This window comes from Tinamus guttatus, unplaced genomic scaffold (assembly GCF_059628265.1).
Source record: "Tinamus guttatus ecotype Peru unplaced genomic scaffold, ASM5962826v1 Tinamus_guttatus_pri_ptg000264l, whole genome shotgun sequence".
NCBI classification, from domain to species: domain Eukaryota; kingdom Metazoa; phylum Chordata; class Aves; order Tinamiformes; family Tinamidae; genus Tinamus; species Tinamus guttatus.
Window position 1 is genome coordinate 1,034,367 of NW_028288798.1, and position 20,375 is coordinate 1,054,741.

General features: G+C 39.4%; 1 protein-coding gene and 1 long non-coding RNA gene across 3 annotated transcripts in view; one reads left to right on the forward strand and one right to left on the reverse strand.

Moving 5' to 3' along the window:
• The window catches only part of LOC148594267 (uncharacterized), a 507,147-nt gene extending 498,258 nt beyond the window's left edge, over window positions 1-8,889 (reverse strand). Inside the window, exon 1 of the long non-coding RNA XR_015913526.1 lies at window positions 8,802-8,889. This is a non-coding gene — a long non-coding RNA (uncharacterized LOC148594267). The remainder of the gene's footprint in view (window positions 1-8,801) is intronic.
• TULP4 (TUB like protein 4) overlaps window positions 1-20,375 on the forward strand; it is a 141,986-nt gene that overhangs the window by 111,626 nt on the left and 9,985 nt on the right. For both annotated transcript variants that reach the window (XM_088527210.1, XM_088527209.1), the window contains 8 exons: window positions 124-304; window positions 3,002-3,136; window positions 5,029-5,195; window positions 14,977-15,201; window positions 15,789-16,023; window positions 16,498-16,642; window positions 18,763-18,907; window positions 20,038-20,131. In XM_088527210.1, coding sequence (XP_088383336.1) covers window positions 124-304; window positions 3,002-3,136; window positions 5,029-5,195; window positions 14,977-15,201; window positions 15,789-16,023; window positions 16,498-16,642; window positions 18,763-18,907; window positions 20,038-20,131 — 1,327 coding nt within the window. The remainder of the gene's footprint in view (window positions 1-123; window positions 305-3,001; window positions 3,137-5,028; window positions 5,196-14,976; window positions 15,202-15,788; window positions 16,024-16,497; window positions 16,643-18,762; window positions 18,908-20,037; window positions 20,132-20,375) is intronic.

The window sequence follows — 20,375 nt, forward strand, 5'->3', positions numbered from 1 at the left end:
TCAAATCCCTGCCAGCGCTGCCTTGGATTCATCTTCATTGTAGCTATGTAATTGCAAGTTGTGCTCCATGGAGGTGCCAGGAGCTGACATTTGATTGGGCTGGGGCCCTTCTGTTGCTTTCAGGTACTGTTTGGCACTGCTGATGGCCAGGTTATTGTCATGGACTGCCATGGCCGAATGCTGGCCCACGTTCTCCTTCACGAGTCAGATGGTATCCTCAGCATGTCCTGGAACTACCCCAGCTTCCTGGTGGAGGACAGCAGCGAGAGCGACACCGACTCTGATGACTATTCCCCACCGCAAGGTAGGGTTGTGTTCAGAATTGTTCTCTCTCAGTTTTGACCTGGGCACCTGGAATGGCACGGAGTGCTCACACCATATTGAAGCAGCAGGACCTCTTTGGTTTCAGCTGGTGGAGGCTGGAGGGCTGTGGGGGTGGCACAGAGGGGTGAGCAGAGCAGAGGGGTGGTTGTGCACACAGCGCTGCTGCTGCCTGCCCTGCGGCTCGGGCAAGTCATGTCCCAGCTGTGCTACTGAGCCTCTGTTCGCACAAACGATGTAACCCAAAGCTCTTAGTCCAGCAAATAGCATGAGATGAGAGCGTGTCAGATATCACTGATAAGCAGATGTGAGATATTGCAGTAGTGTGTATGTATGCATATAGCCAGGGGACAGTCACACAAGTTAATGCATTATCACTTAGAATCATTCAGAAAGACACTAGTATTAGACATAACAGAAAATGATACATCTTTCATTTCCCAGAAACCCTGTTAAGCCGTGAGAATGCTCATCACTGTGGTTCCATCCTTGATAGCCCTGACATAAAAGAGATCAGGATGAGAAATGAAAGTATTTCCTGCAATTATATAAGGTATAAGAAGGGTAACTGAAGCTGTTTCAGGTTTAGTTGTGTGTGAACACATTGCCAATTTGAGGATCAAGAAGAAATTCTTTCTTTCTCTGAAATATAAATATAAATCCATTGGGTAAAATGCTTTGATTTGGGAAATTACAGATAGCAGAGACCTAACAGGTCACTGTATCCATAGGCTGGAATAAGATACAGCCATTGCTGCTTCTTCCCCCACCCTTTCTATTTCAAATACTAGATTATTGTTTCTTTTGGTTAATACTATTGATCAGTCTATACGATTTAGTTTAGCTGTTGCTGTGTTCCAGTGTATAAAGTCTGATTTAAGTTAAAGATGATTGTACAGTAAAAAAATAAAATGCATAATAACTAAAAATGAGTTTGAATCATTGCAGCATTTCAGATCTGAATTCAGATCAGGACTCTTGCAGTTTTGTATGCAATCCAAAATTCATCTTTTGCAGAATATTTTATGTGTATATCAGTATAACCGTATATTTGAAAATAATGACAGAAGATAACATGATCATCTGAAATGTTAGCATCTTTTGAACTATGATTTGTTTTGACTTTCAAGTAAATATGAACATGATGCCACAGCTTCGCTTTTGGTGCTGGGTAAGATTTGTAGTTTTAGAAGAAAAGAAAGAAATGATTCTAGGCTCTTCAGATTTCCTAGCAAGCTTCAAATGAAGGACAAGGAAGAGCGTTACATTGATTTTTGTGTCTCTTCTGCAATACTGGTATTCCAGCTGTGACATGGTGGAGCTGGAGAGTGCATGGAAGAGAGTTTAAATGATCCAAACATGCTGGGTTTGTCTGAGTCAAATGGGGGTGGATGGGCTTGCTACAAGCCAGCTTCTAATGAATACCCAAACATCATGTGTTTTCTTTAGAGTGGGTGCAACATAAACCTCTCAAAGGTGACAAGCCTTTGACTCGCACAAATATGTAGGAAGGGCTGGCAATTTGGTGTTTTTTTCTTACCAATTTACACACACACATGGCAATTGCTAGCCTTTTTTTTCTCTGAAGTATTTTTGATCAGTTCTTTCAGAAGTTCAGGGTCTGATACCACTCTTGCCCGGCCCTGTCTCATTTTTGATAACTCTAAAGGTGGTGTTTGGGCTCAAGAGCCACTCTTTGTGGGGTATGAGAGTATTTCCTGTCAGAACTTGTAAACAAAAAGAACTAAATAGCAAATGCTATGAATGCTGATATTGGTCCTTATGAATTTGACATGGGAATATCAGCGAATGCTGAAAAATAAGCCCAGAGGAGCAGAGATTTTTCAGGAATGGCTTTGCAAGCACCTTTGAACTCATCTCTGTCTTTGAGTGCCCAGAATCCTGTTACATAGGATGGCATATAATTTTTCATTCTGCTGCCTAGCTCTTAACATTTCAAATACAGCAATTTGTGAAAGGCTGGTATGTTCTCTTAGAGGCCTTATGATGTCTCTAATGACTTTAAGAGGAGTACCTAGCACTTGCTCAAGCAGCAAATTTACCTAATAAAGAGTTTTTAATGTGATTATATTACGATGTAGCTTTTCAACTTGGCACTCAGGAAAACCTTTCAAAGCACTGGTTTACAATTTGTGAACACTTTGGGGAGTTGACAGCGGACAAGGATTGAAAAGCACTGCTATATTATGTAACAGTGTATCCGTAAGCCACTTATGGATATGCTGCATTTAAAAATGCTAGAGACCTCGTTTCAGTTACCTCCTGAAACTGGCCAGTCTTGTCTAATTGTACCTGAGCTGAAGGCATTAGAAACCTAGAGATCAGTTAAATAAAGGTATCTAATTCCTAAAGTGAAAGAGAAATTAGTAGTCAAGGGATGCAATGTTGTTTTGAATTTTTGTGATACTGTTCCAGAGCCACTGTCCCATGAATAACAGCAAAGTGAGGCAAGAGAGTTTGGGTTTCACAAAAGCAAAGCAACTAACTAGTTATAGCTGCTTTGCCTTTGCCACAGGCTCTACAGAAATAATTATGTGGAGGCAGGTTTTAAGACTCTGAGCCATTCCTTGTGACAACAGGCTTGAGCACAATGTTTCAGCCAGGCTGCCCTCTCTTCTGTAGTTCACTCTTTCCTCAGTCCACAAACTTGTTTTTGCAGATGGACCAGCTGCATATCCCGTGCCAATGCAGAACACCAAACCGCTGCTTACTGTCAGCTTCACGTCAGGAGATATTAGTTTAATGAACAACTACGATGACTTGTCTCCTACTGTCATCCGCTCAGGGTTGAAAGGTACAAACAAAAGACTTTTTGCCCCCTTCTCATGCTCTGTTTTTCTTGTATTTTTAATTATGTGTCTAAATCTTCATGTTTTTGAGCCTGTCTCTCCTAACCTAGCACTTCCTATCCCTCAGAAGAGCTCATAGCTGCTGTTATTGCTGTTACGAGTAGTGACACCTACTGGTGAAACGTTAATGCTTGGTTAATAGATTTCTTGTCTTGGAAAAATATTTAAGTATTTGAGATGATAGAGCAAATTGATACTTGCTTTCTTTCAGTTTAATGCACTAATAAATTTATGTCTGTTTTTGTAAATACTCATGCTATGTAAGACTTCGTTTGTATCTTTAATTCACGGTGTCTTCCATTCTTTTAGTAACCATATATGATCACAATATTATATTCTATACAAATCTTAAAATCTTGTTAGAATTTTCAATTATAAGGGAACAAGTTATTCTGAGAGAATAAAGAAGTTTTGATTAATTACAATACATCTTGCTAATTGATATTCTTGTATATATATAAAATAAGTATTCCATACCAAATCTTTATCCATAGCAAAAAAACCCACTATTTTTAACTATCAAAAATTACCTTACTTTGCCGTAACTCTTATTACAACTTATGTCTCTCTGCATGGAGAGAAGTTTTAATTCATAAAGTCGCTGTGTGCCTTTGCAGTAGTCTAATTCTGGGAGTTTTTAGAGAAAGAGGAAACTTCTAGATGAAGTAACCATACCTCTTGCTCTTTGTATGGCCAACAACTGAGAATTTTACCTGAAAATATTTATCCAAAGGAGATTTTGTTTTCTTTTTGTTAACTGTGTAGATAAGTCAGTTACTAAAAGTGGAGTTGATCTGTTTGCCTTATTGATTTTTAATACGTCTCTCATTATATTTGCTGGAAAAGATGAATTAAATTCAACTATAGATTACTTACAAACATCTTCAAAAGCTTCTTGGTAGACTGATCATCCCACAGCATGAAAGTCTTTTGTCTCAGCACAGAATAGCTGCCTTCCACTCCTGGTTTGAGGGCAGAGAGGTTTAAGGACTCACTCAGTATTCCTTGCACATGCAAATCTGCCCCTGAAACACAAGCAGAAACACAATATACTGTTTCAGTGTGTTTGATGAAGGGTGACAAAGAACTGAAGGATATTAGGGTTTGAAATCAGCATCTCTGAATTAAGTTGTGGGCATTCCTCATTATGAGTTGCCTGTAGGAGAAGTAACTGATACGTATATTCATAACCACATAAAGGAAAGACTGATCAATCCCTGTGTGCTTCTGGCAAATACCTGCTAGACAGATGAATAGATTCTCACAAATAATTTGTCAAAAGAAAGCCATGGAGGCTATATATATTTATGGTCAAAAATCCAAAAGTCTTTCCAGTTTGACAATGTAGATCTGAGTTATATTAAATGTTATGCTTACAGCCAGTGAAAATATGCAGCATTGCCAACTATGCTTCTTCTATGCACTGTAGGCCTTTCCAAACAAATAGTCATTGCTACTCTCTTGATCAATGAGATTTATTTGTCTGTGTTTGCTTGATTCCACTTACCTCCAAAAACATGTGTAAGATCTTCCACATTAGTTTTAATATGTGTAATAAATTCTTGTACTTAGGAACAAAATTTAGCCTCTGATTTATATTCTCGACTTTCCATAGAGTGAGAGAAACTAATGTTTTTTACACATTTTTTTACTAAAGAAATCAGAAAAGACATTCCCAGAAGTGCATATATGCTCATACTTTACTGAAAGTGTTGATGCTTCTAAGTAACCAACCTCTGAGAGCATGCTTTAGGTTCTCAAGTCACCTAGGCACATCTAGAAACACTGTTCCTAATGATTGTAATAAATAAATGTTGCAAATTATCTTTGATTTCAGATGTGGTGGTACAGTGGTGTACACAGGGAGATTTGCTTGCAGTAGCAGGTATGGAGAAGCAAAGTCAGCTAGCTGATCTTGGCAATGGTTCCATGTTGAAAAGTGCTCTTGTCAAGTTCTACAATGTGCGTGGGGAACATATCTACACTCTGGAGACCCCTGTTCAGGTAAGGTGTATTTCTGAAGTCAGTTTTTAATGCTTTACTGGCGTGTTCTTCTCACAGTAGCTGTTTGGTATAGACCTGGGCTTGCAATATGCCCTTGATGTGCCATAAAATATGATTTACAGAAAAATGTGATATAAGTAATTATTGTTTGCATTAAGGTAGAGGTCCAAGACTACAGCAGATTCTAAGATACATTTCATTAGGTATTGCGCATGCCTAGCGTTGTGCAGTTCTCATATAATGAGAAACAGTCTGTTCCCCAAAGCACCATTGCACCATGAAAGCACAAAATAGAAAAAGGAAACTCTGTGCTTTTACAGAGAAGTTACTTAGGAACAAGACTAGAGAACTTGTAGCAGAGCCTAGATTTGGAGTGAAATATTCCAAGTCCAATATCGTAGCCACAAGATTATTCTTTTTGTGTTTATGCAGTTTTCCAGTGTACAATCATTTTCTTTCTGATGTAGCATATTGCTTTTTATGGCATCAAAAAGTGAAGAATGATGTTTATCCATATATGCCAGGGCTCTGGGTAGGAAGTCTTGTGTCTGTTCATACGTACCATACAGCGTTCACTGTATTCTTGGTCATGTTATTTGATGAGTAAATTTCAATACATGATCTCTGTCCTACTTAGGAAGACAAAATTTTTCATAGGTCTTTGTTGATATTTCTGAACAAAACTGAATGTCAGTCTATAGTTTATTTGATTTTCTGTAGAATGGAGATGACTGTTCTGGTTTTTGACTGTTACACAGTGAAAAAGTTAATTTATAATGACTTTGAAATCCAAAAGTGAAGGAAAATGCTATAGATATATTTACTTAATTATGATTAATGATAATACTGTTTATTATCATTTCTCTTTCAGTACCCTGATCTGAGGTAGATACAAAAGGATGACATAGTGAAACGGCTGCTAAGCTTTTATGTTGGCTCATATTTAGCGCTAACCTGTGCTTATTAATGTTAGTTTAATTTGGATAGAATTCCTTAGTTTTGTAATACAAAAAATCTTCTCTAAAGCCAACCTAAATATATGGAGAGGCATCTAACACTGATTTAGGTGACTAAAGGACATACATATACACACAGCTTTTTTGTCTTAGTCGCTTAAGCAAAGTAGTACTGTTCTTTGTGTATTAATTATGACAAAAACTTGTTTGTATCAGTATTGTTTAATTCCTGGACCAAGAAACTACTCTCACCATATTCTGTTTTTGAGTACCAGAATACAATATATCCATATTAGGCTTTTAATCAGTATAACTCCCTGGAAAAATCAGGATATTCTTTAAGCAACTGAAAGTGAAGGAGTCTAGTTGCCTTAAGGTTTTCGTCTGCACAGGCTTGTCTTTCTGCTCCCCAATTTGTTTCCAGTAATGTCAGATTTTCTTTCACTTAGATATCTTCATTCCCTCCGGTTCTCCCTATACCTCTTCAGCTACTTTTCAGATTTTCAGTTCTCTTTTCTCCTCTTAATCAACTTGGAGAAAGTCAGCACATGTTGTGGCTGATGTGAGGGCTAACTCTTCCGCTCTAAAGTGAGTTCTTGTGGACCAACTGACACGTCATACAGAACTGTTAACTGTCAAGGTCATCCTGCAGTATTTCTCAAAGTGAAAATGTTAACATGAGCCTTTCTCCTCTTTCTGGCTGTTAATTCTCACTAAACTTGTAGTCTCTTAGTGTCACAAAGAATTTTTCCCCCTTTGACAACTTAAAATGCAATTGGCCAACTGCTTTGTAAGTTGCAAGGATGGAAATCAGGATAGGAGGGAACAGCAACTAGTAATTAATAGCAAAATCACTGAGTTTCGTATCCTTAGGAAACAAGGCTAAAAGTAACATTCAAGCTGATATATTAATCTAAGAACTGAGTGTATAAACCAGCCTAAATTTAGAGTGAGACATCTTCTCTCATTAGTTAATGCTTATTTCTCTTTTTTGTAGTGCATTTGAATTCAGATGTACTCAGCTGCAGGAGGATATGAGGAGATCTCTCAGAAAGGCACCTGTATTTCCTCATGTGGTTGTAGTGCTTCTGTGTCTTCAAATGCTGGTCTAACAATATTACCAGATGAATAATGGTTATACTAGAACATTGCAAAACACTTGGTTTGCTAACAACGTCAGATAGAAATTGTTGTTGCAAAAAAAATTGCTAGTAGCTTCTGTTATTCTGCTCCAGTGATGCATATCCAAAGATGATGGAATAAGTCAGTGGTCCTAGTAATTTATCTGATGGTAAATTTATCAGAGTAAATACATTATTTTTTTTTAAATGGCAGTCAGCCTTGTAATTGGATTTTATAAAATTCATCACTGGTTATTGAAAGCAAATGGAAGAGAATTTCTGCATCTCAAACTCTTCTAGTAAAACTGTTTATCTTGAAGTACACGTATATGTGACTGGAAGGACACATTTATTCTATATGAGTATTGCTCCTCATATGAAGTTAAAAAGATAAAGCAACACTGAACACGTACACACACACAAAATAGCAGATTAATTGTACAAAACTGATTTTTGGTGAGGTCCTCTGTTCCAGTCCGTTGATAAAGCAGAGGCCTGAAATTTTTGTCAGTAAAATACACGCAACTGTCAATGTTTGTGCTGTTTGTCTGTCTTGAGTGTCTTGCTAGGAAAAAATGAATTTTATTGAATTGTTTATAACAAAACACAGTCTAAAACAGATGCAGAATTTACATGCAACTTGGCTGGCATGTACTTAAACTCACTGCAGACCACAGTGCAGAAGAGAACTGAGTACTGCAGTTTATTCGTCTTAATGGTGACTTGTCATGGTGTAAAACATCTTCCAGGTTGTTTATATCCCACCTTCTCTTCCACCTTTAGTATGTTTTTGGCATTCTATCACTTGATTATCATTTATATAATTTGATTAACTTTCTTAAGCTCTTCTCATCAGTGTAGGATTTTATGAGTCATAAGCCTACTTTGCTGGCTATAAAACTGTGAACAGGGAAATCACACTTCTTTGGAAGTCTCCAAATGAACATGGAACTTCTTATGAAAAGTTATGTTCATAAGCAGAATGGTAGAGTTAGCATAGCATAACAGGCTTTCTCATTCACTGGCACCTTGAAACTCTGCCAAAATATATTTACTATGTAGAGGGAAGAGGTGAAAACACTGGCAAAGGCTGGCCAAATCAGGGACTTCCACTATGGAGAATCAAATTTCTTTGACAGAATGAAGGCCTTTGAACAGAGAACTTTCTGGAGGGTCTTCAGAAAGTCCCCTCAGACTTGATATAACTGGGAGCAGTTATATGAAAAATGGATCCATACTGTGACTCCAAAGAGTCAATGCTGATTTTCTATAGAGAAAATATATAGATATTTTCAAGATATTTGAAAGTTGCTGATCAGCTGCTAAGTATTCAAAAACTACTGTCAATTTCTGTAAATCTTCTCACTTAACATCCTTCCCCTTTGTGTTCACAAACACAAATCTGATCTACCAAAAACAGTCCCAGTTCTTTTAGCTAGCTTTTCCAGCATCTAAAAATGCACTAAAAACAGCAGGCTGCCCTGCCAGTCATATATATATATTTAACTAAAGGGGTATTTATTTTTTACGAAGACATTTATTTTGATTTGTTAAGTCCTCAGAACCTTTCCTGGCATTAATCTGAGATGACAATTATAATAATCGGACTAATTCAGGCTCCTTCACAGTCTTTCTAAAATTGTTTATCGGACATGCTCAAACCGATTTCTGTCGCTTCAGAATTTCTTGTTTGTTGTGCAGGCAGGTCTTTATTATATCAGATCTTCTGTCACAAAGCTCTTTCCTGAGTGGATACAGCTGCTTTGTACCTTCCCACTTGTATTTGAATCAGAAGAGTCTCCTGCATCATTACTAAAGAATTGCCTAACTTTCAACTTTACAAAATCTGTGAAATTATTGTCTGTTGGCTCAAATGTGTTGCTTATATGCTGACTCCTTTTCTGTTTTTTGTAATGTTTTTCATATGTGTCCCAGAGAGGATGAGGGGAACAAGAATATGGACTCAAAAATCCTCATGCTTATCTCATCTGTACATCTCTTAATTCTCAAGTAAATTGACATTAGCTTGTGATTTTATACCACTGTATAGCTGGGGTAAGAACAGATTCAAACTTAAAGTGCAATGAAGAAGACAGAGCTGAGTCCAGTAAGTGCCAAAATAATATGCAAAGAAGTTAGATGCATATTTCATTGTGAGGAGGCAGAAAAGCTGCAATCATATTTTTTTCAGTATCATATTCAAAGCGGTGAACCAAAAACTAAGTCTGCATGGAAGAGATTTCTAAGAGTCTTTGAGAGGAAGATCCACCTGCTGTTAACATGTTGCAGGCAGCAGAAGTCGTTGCAGAATTCAAAGATGCAGTACTCAATGCTGGCCTTTGCAGCTGTCAAATGGCTGTTTCCGTGCTATAAAAGTCCCAGCACCTGAGCAGAAAAGAGCATTGCGAGACAGAAACCTGGTAATTATATAAAATCCATTTTACTAAGGCCTGAGAATGAGAGTAAACCTTTTGGGTTAAATTCAGATCTTAAGGACTTTGAAAGAAGAGACTACCTTTTGTATCTTTGTGTTTTGTGTTACCTACCTGAGCAGACCTTGCTTGCTTTGTTTTTATTCACTCCACCTAGAGTGTTCAGGTTTGCATCTGGATTAACATCACCTTTCATTTGTATCCCCTGAGATTGGTGCTATTTAGCTGTTATTGAATGACATGGAAGCTTCAAGTAGAGTTTATTTTCTTACCGAAAGAGCAACAATTTGAATTAGCTACTGAGGTGTTCTTCTGGATATCAGTAAAGGCCTTGATATTGTCAGGTGAGAGAGAACTGCTCTAAACTCTGACTGCCACAAAAATGGATCATTACCAGGAATCCAGGAATCTTCGGTACTCGTGACTGCAAAGTAGAGACACTTGTCTAGGAGAAGACTCATTCTGTAAATCCCATTGTTTTCCTGAGATCTTAACAAAAAAAAAAAAAAAAAACTTACTGTAGTGAGAGAGAAGATGTAAGAAGCAAATCTGCATACCAAATAATAGTTTGCTCTATAGAAAGTCATAAGGCCTCATCAGTAGAATTTCTGACCACCTCGTAGTGTACATTACTTTTAACCCCACCAACTGTGATTACTCTCTGTGGCAAATATGTGGAACACGAGAAATTATGTGACTTTGCAGCAGTTACTCATGGACTCTATGGCAGCAGAGAGACAGGCAAGCAGAACTCACCATTGATCCAGCTGGGCTCTCCAGCCACTGCACCTTGCAGGGTCTCTCTGAAAAAAGCAGAGGGAAAGACAGGATGTGTATCTGTATCTGTACGACAGCAGTTTTAAGTGGAAGAGAGCAGGCAACCTGGGTCATTTAGAGGTTTTCCTCGTGCATACCATTCACTAGATCCAATTTGGTGACTAGGTTCTCTCTCCTGCGGGACCAGCATCAAAAAAATTCACTTGTTGCTGGACTTGCTGCCCTGAAATACCATTTTATGTTTATTTTCATAACCACTGGGAATTTCAGTCCCAGTAGCCAAGGGATTAGTGCAAGCAGCAGGCAAGCCCTAGGGCTCAGGATTTCTGAGTACAAGGGAAGTATTAAGAAGCAAAGCCAGCAGTGTGTTTTCATTGACTTGAATGGCTTGGAGCTGATGAAAGATGCATAAATTATATTGCAGCAGGCAGCTACAGAGTGCTGCCTTGAGCAGGCATATCCATTTCTGGCTGCTTTTCCAAGAGGAGTACACATCCCAACCAAGGTGTACAAAATGGAATTAGGAGTATCTGACTTTTAAGCTCACACTTAAAAAAATGTCAAAAGAATTCTTGTTAACCACTTTTTGAGATGTGCTTATAGTCAGTATTTCTCCTGATAAAATATGTTATTTTTGGCACTTAGGACTTACTTTTAATGTATTATGGTTGGAGAGCTGAATCCTTTCTCTGTATAGTAGTTCAGCTTGGCTTTCATATTTGCATATAAACCCTGGAATTCATTCATTCATTTACGTGAATGTTTGTTGTGAGATCCTTCAAAACCTGATGGGATTTTGCTTGAAAAATGAGATGAGAAGTCACATGATTTGTAGCTGTGTTTCCTTGTTCTTGGTAGGAAAAAAAAACAAGTGTGAAAACATGTAAAATAAAATTGTCTCCTGTGCTAGAATCTGCATGTTCATTTTTTGACGAGTACAGTATAACACATGTAAAGTTTATGAGATATCAAAAGCTTCTTTCCTTCCTTCTTTTTTTGCCTAATGGGGAGCAGTGCTTCTCCATTGGGCATTGCAGGGCAATTGTTTTGCCTTGGCAGAGTTTGCAAGGAGCTCTGTGGGCTAGCAGTCTTGCTGCTGTGTGTGATCCATATCCTTGTACTTCAACGGGAAGAGTGGGAAGGGCAGTTTTTGAGAACAGTGCATTCAAAAGCCAGGCCAGATCTGGCATTTGCGTGATCTTTTATTTCCCGCAAACTTCCAATGTTGAGCTAATTTTCCCTGAACCTCATTTTAAATCCCCACCCTTCACTGAATGAAATGTTGCTGGACATTACACTCGAAGAGCGCTACGGAACTGACCGTGCCGTAGAAATGCTGTCCCGGAAAAACTGCCAGCTGGGCATGTCTGGTGAATCAGTAAGCAAATGCAAACAGATACAGCTAAGGCGCTGTTCAGTGAGACTAGAGTGCGTGAGATGTGCGCGGGGGGCTTTGCGAGCCCTTTCATGTGCCGAGGAGATGCAGTATGCAAATGGAAGAGTGTAAATGCCGTGATCTACAAACAGTGCCATGTAGGTGTCATGTTGTGTGTGTATTTACATGTGTGCCCACTCGTACAGGCAATTGTTTACGTAAAATATATAAACAAGATTTAAGGCAGGCAGACATTGAAAAGCTAGAAAATGGCCGAATTAAGGTTGGGAAGCTGAGGGGAAATCATGCAGTGAGGCAGTGCCTTGTGACTTCTGACTTCATACTCTTCTTCAATCCTCCAGTGCTTTATTGCCAGAGGTCCCATCCAGCATTTCAAAACTTTTCAAAAATCTGTTCCTGAGGAATATGTTTAAGCTGCTAAGTTGTACTGTCTATGGTGCTGTCTGCATCTCTGCTCTTCTCCACCTGCATCAGTAGCCTGTCAATAAAAGTGGTTTCATTTAGCTCAATTAAATGGATAAACAGAGGGCTATTTCAATGTGGTATAATGGGTTATGATAGCTGGAATATTAGATTTCATAATCTCTTCTGGCATTAAAGTCTACAATAAGCAAACATTTTGGTGCTAAGCCACACATTTGTTTATTCCTTCCCCTCTTCAGAGGTATGCCTTGGTGGTGGCAGTGTGAACGGGGCAGAAGCAGGTGGTGCAGATCCACAGGGATCAGGCAGAGAGCTCTGCCCATGCTGCAGTTCACTCCTCGAGGCAGTCAGGGACATGGCTACTTGTGCCTTTCACCGGCTGTCATATGGTATGGCAGCACCTAACCTTAGTCAATGTCTTTTCAATTCTGTTTTGTTTTGTTTTTATCGACAGAATGAACCGTCTCCTTGCTCTCAGGGAGGACAGTAGGAGAGTTAAAGCCATGCTCTCAGACCATGAAAATACCCATCAGTAAGGAACACTGTGTTGCGCTTTCTCATCAAAACAGCATTAAACACTTCAAATCTACTCTGTAAACTCACGACACGAGAGTGTTCCAATTTTCATATTCAGTACTTTGAGTATATAAAATTAAGTCAGATTGAGGATTGACTAAGACTATCCCACATCTGTGGTTATAACAGGCTATGTAATAATTATTGATGATACATGAGGGATTTCTCAATTCTTTTGAAGTTCTCCTCTGCAAAATGCCTTTAGCAATTACTGTGAAAATGACAGTGTTCACATGTTGCTGCTTTCTGTTTGCATATCAGTCAGCCTGAAGGTTTTTGCCTCCATGGAAGTGTGTGTGTGTGTGTGTGTGTGTGTTTGTGTGTGTTGCCGAGATGTAGTGAAAAAGAACCTGCTTCATTCCTCTGACTGTAAAACTGATGTTTTTCTTGAAACTTAGATTAGGATGACATGGGAGAGAGAGTGTTTTTCTGAGAAAGTTGTTTCATCCTGCCCTTTATCTTGATGATAGAGATCGGTAGAATGTCATGCAGCTGTGTTTCCTTTATATCATACATAGACAAGAAAAATGTCTTGTCGCAGTTTCTTGTCTTTAAGCATTTTGAACTTGTAATTGAAAACTTTTTTCCCCCTCCCCAGATTTGTTAGTAACTTCTGGGCTGATTTAAACCAGATATGTGGGTACGGTGCTGTACCAGAAAGGAGTGCTCATGTGTTGACATGAGCACATGTTGTTCTGTATAATTACTTCGTTTGGTGTGTTTTGTGCAAGATTCAGGCATTCTGAAGTTGATGGCATCCTTTCAGTAGTATAGAACCATAATTTAAATAGGGAACACTTTTGCTTAAACTTTCGCATGTCCAGGATTGTGAAAAGAATGGAGCACTTCTCAGGAAGGAGTAAACATTTTGTAGTGCAGTAGTTGCAGCCTGCAGCCTCTTATGAATTAAGAGGTTCTTTCTTACCCTGTGTTGTTTATTTGTGTAGAAATGGCAGCTATAAGATTGCTATCTTGTACTCATGAAGGGCAAAAGTCAGTAGTGATAGGTCTATAAAAGATCATAACACCCTGGTGTTTTACATAAAGAAAAGGTTTTAGGAAGAGAGTCTGGAGAGCGCCTTGCAAGCATAACCGGCTCTCTTGGATAAAGCTAAAAGATGTTTGTGCACCAGTTTTACACATCAGGATCAATTTGCACCCTGAAGCTTGAATTTACCCTTATCTTAGCATGCATAGCTCTTGAAGCCGGTGCTTGTAAAGTCTGCAGTCTGTTCAGTGTTTTAATCAGGCTGTTATCTGATGCCTGCAACTGAGAGGGCAGACGAGCTACTGCATGAAAAGTCAGTCCTTTTAATTGTCCTGAATTTGTGTGGCACGCACTGTCATCACGGGGACTCTTCATGTTCGTGCAGCAGGGACTGATGTGCAAAGGGAAGCCTTTGAGATGCTTCTTTGCCATACTGCTGAGAGTACTAGCACTCAATACCGGTCACCGGACTCTTTTGTTTTTGGCTTACTTTTGTGAATTTCAGTATTTATGGTTGTGGAGAAGCAGATGACTGAAAGGCCATCCATCATTTGGTTCATGCTGGTCCTTTACAGTTCAGTTTCTCTGAGAATGTTCCAAAAAATGCCCTGTGCAGTGAAAGACTTAGGCTGCAAAGTGAGAGCCAGTTGGCTTTTGTCCACTGTTTCACTAAGTGACTCTGAGCAAATGATTTAACTTCTTGTTTGCAGAATGTGAGCCCTTAGTAGGAGCTTAAAATAGATTAAATGACTGAAAAAAAATAATACGAGCTGGACATCAAAAGATTCTGCTCTTCAACATTATGTGAATTTAAAGTCACCTACACTCTTAGTGCTTCATTTTCCCCATCTAGGTAGTGAATTCAAGGGACAATTACTTGTGTGAAGAGGTTTAAGACTGGTGGGTAAAAAGCACTGCCTAAACATCAATAACTGCTGTTATTGATAATTTCAGGAGTTCACATTTCTCTCCCTTCTTGTGGGCAATAGCCTGTCCCTTTACGTTGCTAGAAAACTTGGGTAACAGGATTGGTGCTGCTTTCACATACTGTAGAGTTGCGTGGGAGAAAGTACGTGCTCCTTTCAAGTTGTGGCTTCTTCCTTTTCCTGCAGCGTCCCATCATCTCCATCTGTTGGGGTCACAGGGACTCGCGCCTGCTGATGGCTTCTGGACCTGCCCTGTATGTTGTCAGAGTGGAGCACCGGGTGTCCAGCCTGCAGCTTCTGTGCCAGCAGAGCATCGCCAGCTGTCTGCGGGACGACAAGGATGTCAGCAAGCTGAGCCTGCCGCCTCGCCTCTGCTCATACCTCACCACTGCCTTTATACCAACAATCAAGGTAAAAGGAAACGCAGTGTGTAGGGGGGTTGCTTTTCCACCCCTTCGCCCCCCCATGCTTCTCCTAAATGATAATGGATAAAATCCTGGTCCTGCATAAAAGAAGGTTAAAAGAGCTTGCTTAAGGGTTACTCCTCTTCAAGAGCCCAGCAGTCTAGCTGCTGATTCCTAGCTAGGAAAGAGGAATATGAAAGATGTACTCTATTGCGGGGGAAAGGAGATTTATTTAATGCCTATTAAAACTGAGAAGAAGGTTCACACATCCTGATCTGCATTCTCCTATGGGGATGGCCTGTCCAAGAACATGCCAAGGTAAAATGCACTTGTGAATCATAAAGATTTGTGAAGCTGATGGTAACACTGTGTCATGGTAAAACTGTTGCTTCCCTTCTTGTTACATGAGTCCTTACACTATCAGGGTAGTTACACTTAGAAGTTCTCAGCTCACACAGTGACCTGCGCTGATCCTGACCTGTTAGATTAGATCTGGATTCAAATTTGATTACTTGGATTGGGATTAAGTAGCCACGGGAAAACAAAATAGTAACCTCTAGGAAACTTTCTTTTTCCTTCCTTCATTCAATTAAGCCTCCTATCCCAGACCCAAACAATATGAGAGATTTTGTCAGCTACCCAACAGCTGGCAACGAACGACTTCACTGCACAATGAAGCGGACAGAGGATGATCCAGAGGTCGGTGGCCCATGTTACACTCTGTACTTGGAATACCTTGGGGGATTGGTGCCTATCCTGAAAGGACGTCGTATCAGCAAGTTACGGCCAGAGTTTGTCATCATGGATCCTAAAACAGATGGGAAAGCAGGTAGAAGTGAATTGTAGCTCTGTATAAGAATGATACAGAAATATTCTGGATCTTAAATCCCGATGAATTAATGAAAAATCTTTGTATCTCTCTAGTCTTCCATGAAACATGAAAGATGGCATCTGAAATGATTTTTCTGATGTGCAAAGCTCTTTAGTATAAACTAAGCTCAAGCATCTGAAATAATACCACACTGCATTCTGGTTCACAAAAGGGAATTTCTTATATTCTGAGTGGTAGAGAATAGGTTGCTAATTAACAGAAAATACTCTTTATTCTCAATTTTGAAGCCGCTTGAATGCCATTGGAAATTTTGAGCTTATACTAGGCAGAGTGAAAAACAGTTAATTATCTCTGCACAATTTTATGTCAGCTACTGCTAGTGGATCGGATTTATGTTTCTGATGGTGGATGGTTGTAATTGGGTCTGTTTTCTGAATCAGCACTTACATTTTTTGGGACCTGTCTTGATAGATGAAATCTATGGAAACAGCTTGATTTCCACTGTGATTGACAGCTGCAACTGCTCTGACTCCAGCGATATCGAACTGAGTGACGACTGGGCAGCGAAGAAGTCCCCCAAAATCAGCCGAGCTAGCAAATCACCCAAACTCCCCAGGTATTTTTTTCTTGGAGTTTTATTCTTTTTCCCAGGTTTTCTTCCTTTCTTGTTCCTTCCCTTCCTTTCCCTTCCCTTCCCCTCCCTTGACACCTCATAAAATTAAAAGCAAACTTTTATAAGCAGTAATCTACTTGAGCAAACTGCAATTTTCTGGAGAGTTGGCACAACACAGGAGAATTTCTGTAGCTTTTAAAACCCTCCTCTGTATTTAGCTGCAGTAATCATGCAGGCAAAATCCCAGGTTTGCCTGTCTCTCAGAGCAGCTTATCAGCTCAGAAAAAACGAAGGACATGGCCCATGACAAGCAAGAAGCGTTATTTGTGTGGGAAGCTGTAGTTCATTCTTTGGTCTGCTGTCTGTCCTTTCCTAGTTACATACAGAATAGTATGCAGATTTTTTTTGGTTCTGAATGTGTAAGTGAGAATCAGCATCTGTTTGGCAGGAAACTGCGTCTGTAACAAAAAGGTAACATTTAAAGCAGTTTGGTTTTGAGTTTTTTGTTTGTATAACTAGCAAAATAATTGTGTTGTGTTTCAACTTTTTCAACTTTAACTTTATCATCTTGCCAATTCAGTTCTGTAGTAGTGTCCATATATGCGTTGTTGAAGGGTGCAGAGAAGGAAATAATTAAATATAAAACTAAGCATTATGTGTTGATTTGATGTGAATAGAATATTAATATCTCGTAGCTCCAGCCTTGTGATTCAGTGTTCTGGGTGCCGTACAGACAGGATTGCGTTCACTGAAATGAAGTATCATTTGGAGAGGAGGTGCTTCTTTTTTGTTTTATTGTGTATAAGGTCATGCAGCATACTAGCATAGATGTGCAAGAGTCAACTATATTCTCTATTTTAACTGTGGTGTTAGCAGTTTAATCTACTAAAGTTTGCCAGATCTGTTAGACTTCAGGACTTGTAAAATTTCCCCTCCCCAGCCTGCCAGAATGGCATCATGGATTTTCTCCTCCAAAAAGTCTGTGTTTTTACTTCCTCAATGCTTAGGATTGCTGGACTAGTTAAAGTATTTGTCTCCTCGGGTATTTTCAGTCCTTCATAAATCCATGCTGTTGATCCTGGCATAGGTGGTGCTGCAGCTGTGGTGAAGCCTTAACAAACAAATCCTCCCACACATACTGGGTTGATGAGGTTGTGTAACAATATGCAAAATATGCTGCTAAGCTCTTTATTATTCTGTTTGCTTTCCTTCCACCTATTCAGTGCCTTCCTGATGTGCACAGGCAGAGCTCTGCACCTGCATGAGCCTCACTGATGTCAGCAGTGGCTCTCATAGGCACCAGTGTCTACCTGCCAGCCTCATTTTGCAGGATTAAGGCCTCGATGCCTTCTAATTGCAGCTGATACTGTTTAGATGACTTTATATTATGAGATGCTCTAGCGTGTGGCAGAGGAGAAGCAACCCTTTTTTTTGACAGCATGAGATACCCAAGGGTTCAGTTGAGGTATTTAGCAAATGAATCATCAGTTCCTGAGCCTAAAGCAGAAATGGCTCAAGAGAAAAAAAAACACCACCACCATCCTCAAAATAAAATAAAAACAGTAAACTATGTGCTTACTTTGGTTTATAAAATGTACTTTTGAAATGTAACTTTTGTTTGCCATTTTTTTCCAGTGACCTTTTCCAGTTCCCTGGTCTCGCGTTCGGAGCACCCTTTGTGTAATGGGGAGTGGGAGTCAGTAACCTGTGGTGCAGCGCGAGAGCCCTGGCTGCCTCTGTGGAGCCTTGATTTGCCCTCCTAGTGCTGAGCGCTGCCTGCTGAAATGTCACCTCCCCATTTCCACAGGCTTTGCTCAAAGTCTGCAGAGCCCAAGTAATTCAGCCTTACGCATCTTTATGGCTTAGCGGAGGCTTTATTGCATCCAGAACTACTGTAAGCTTTAAGTGACTCTAAGAGTGTGTGATCCGAGTTACCTCAAGTGTGTTGGGCTTTACACATCTTTAATTTGACCCTTAGCTCTCTTTCCTGTAGACTAAATAGTATCCATTGGTCACCTAGAAAACACCATACCATTTTTTATTACCACCTGTATATTCAGAGACATTCATTTTGTGTGTTGTTGTATGCCAGTTGATGATTCTAATTATTGCTTTATATACAGAATCAATATCGAAGCTCGCAAATCTCCAAAGATGTCACGAGCTGCACAAGAGATATCAAGATCTCCAAGGTTACCAATAAGGAAACCTTCTATTGGTTCACCAAGCCTAACCCGAAGGGAGTTTCCTTTAGAAGATATTACTCAGGTATAGTGTGCATTGCTGCAAGACCAGAATACAAATACAGCTTGCTTGCTTCTGTTAGGAATTGTCCGTAATATCCGATGTCATTGTTTGATAAATCCTGGCCCCACTGACTTCTCTTAAAAAAATTCTTCTGTGAGAGATTGTATTCTACCTGATGTTCTTGCCAGTTGGAAAGTGGTAAAATGGTCCTTATTTAATTCTCAGCACTATCGTCATGCCACCAGAGCAACCGGCTTTTCTAGGAATCTGTAGAGAAAGAAATCATTGGTCAGGGAGCCAAATGTTCTCTATTTCATAATTACATGGAACAGTTGTAATTGGAAGAGGCAAACAATTATCATTTTGTGCTCTTCGTGTTATGATCTCTTGGTAAATGAAATTCAGTGGCTATAGAACTGTTTGGGGCAAACATTTTGTTGGTATTGAACAACATTTTCCTGTTCCTTTCCTTTTCCTTTTTTCTTCTCCTCTCCCTATTGATTATCATGTCACCTTTTTCTTTACAGTAGAATGTTTTAAGTCACTTGCATAGCAGTGACTGTAGAGAGGGCCAAAAGACCTTTGAATGGGGCATAGATTCTGTTGCTGGTGCCGAGAGCATGACTCTGGCTTTCCAGAAGATCACTTAATCTTTCAGGTCCGTAATTTGATCACCATGAATGCAGTGCTTTGGAAAACTGCTTTGGAAGCTCCAGGAAAAATATGTTTGTCTCTTTGAATAATTCACTTCTATCTTATTTCTTGTTTATAAAGTGATTCTTAGGCATAGAATGAAAGGGCAGGGAATCCTACTTCCCGAAATACCGAATAACTGCACTGTGTTGTTGTGCAGGAAGAGGAAGCATCTGAACAGCCCTCTTCTCATTAGGCAGCGGTGATGCTCTGCGGTTCTTCAGCAGCTGTAAGCAGTCTGTGTGGTTGTTGTGGACGTCATTCCTAATGGTGTTCAGATATCCAAGCCAGGCTTCTTAATAGCAGGGTGCTAGCACTTGATATGTAGACACATTAGGCTTTTTCTAAATAAAATAAAAGGAACTGAATTTATATTATCACTCGCTTGATTGCAGGGTGTTTACTAGAGCTTAATACAATTTTTGTTAGGTGAAAATGAACTTGTTTTTTCTTTGCAGCAAAACTATCTTGCTCAGGTCACATCTAACATCTGGGGAACCAAATTTAAAATTGTGGGTTTGGCTGCTTTCCTACCAACTAACCTTGGTGCAGGTAAAAGTAAACTTTTTCAACTTTTTGCATGTCAAACTCTTGCTAACAAGTAGCAAGTTTATATGATACGATTTTGTAAGTGATCAAAAGGCTTCTTTTACAAGGTAAATTTTTTGGACAATAGGAATCAGGTGTTAAATCACTGTAATTAGGAGATTCAAATATCTCTATACAAAAATGAGATCTCAACAAAATGTTAAAAGACTTAGATATGATAAAGAGATTAATTGTCCACCAAAAACTT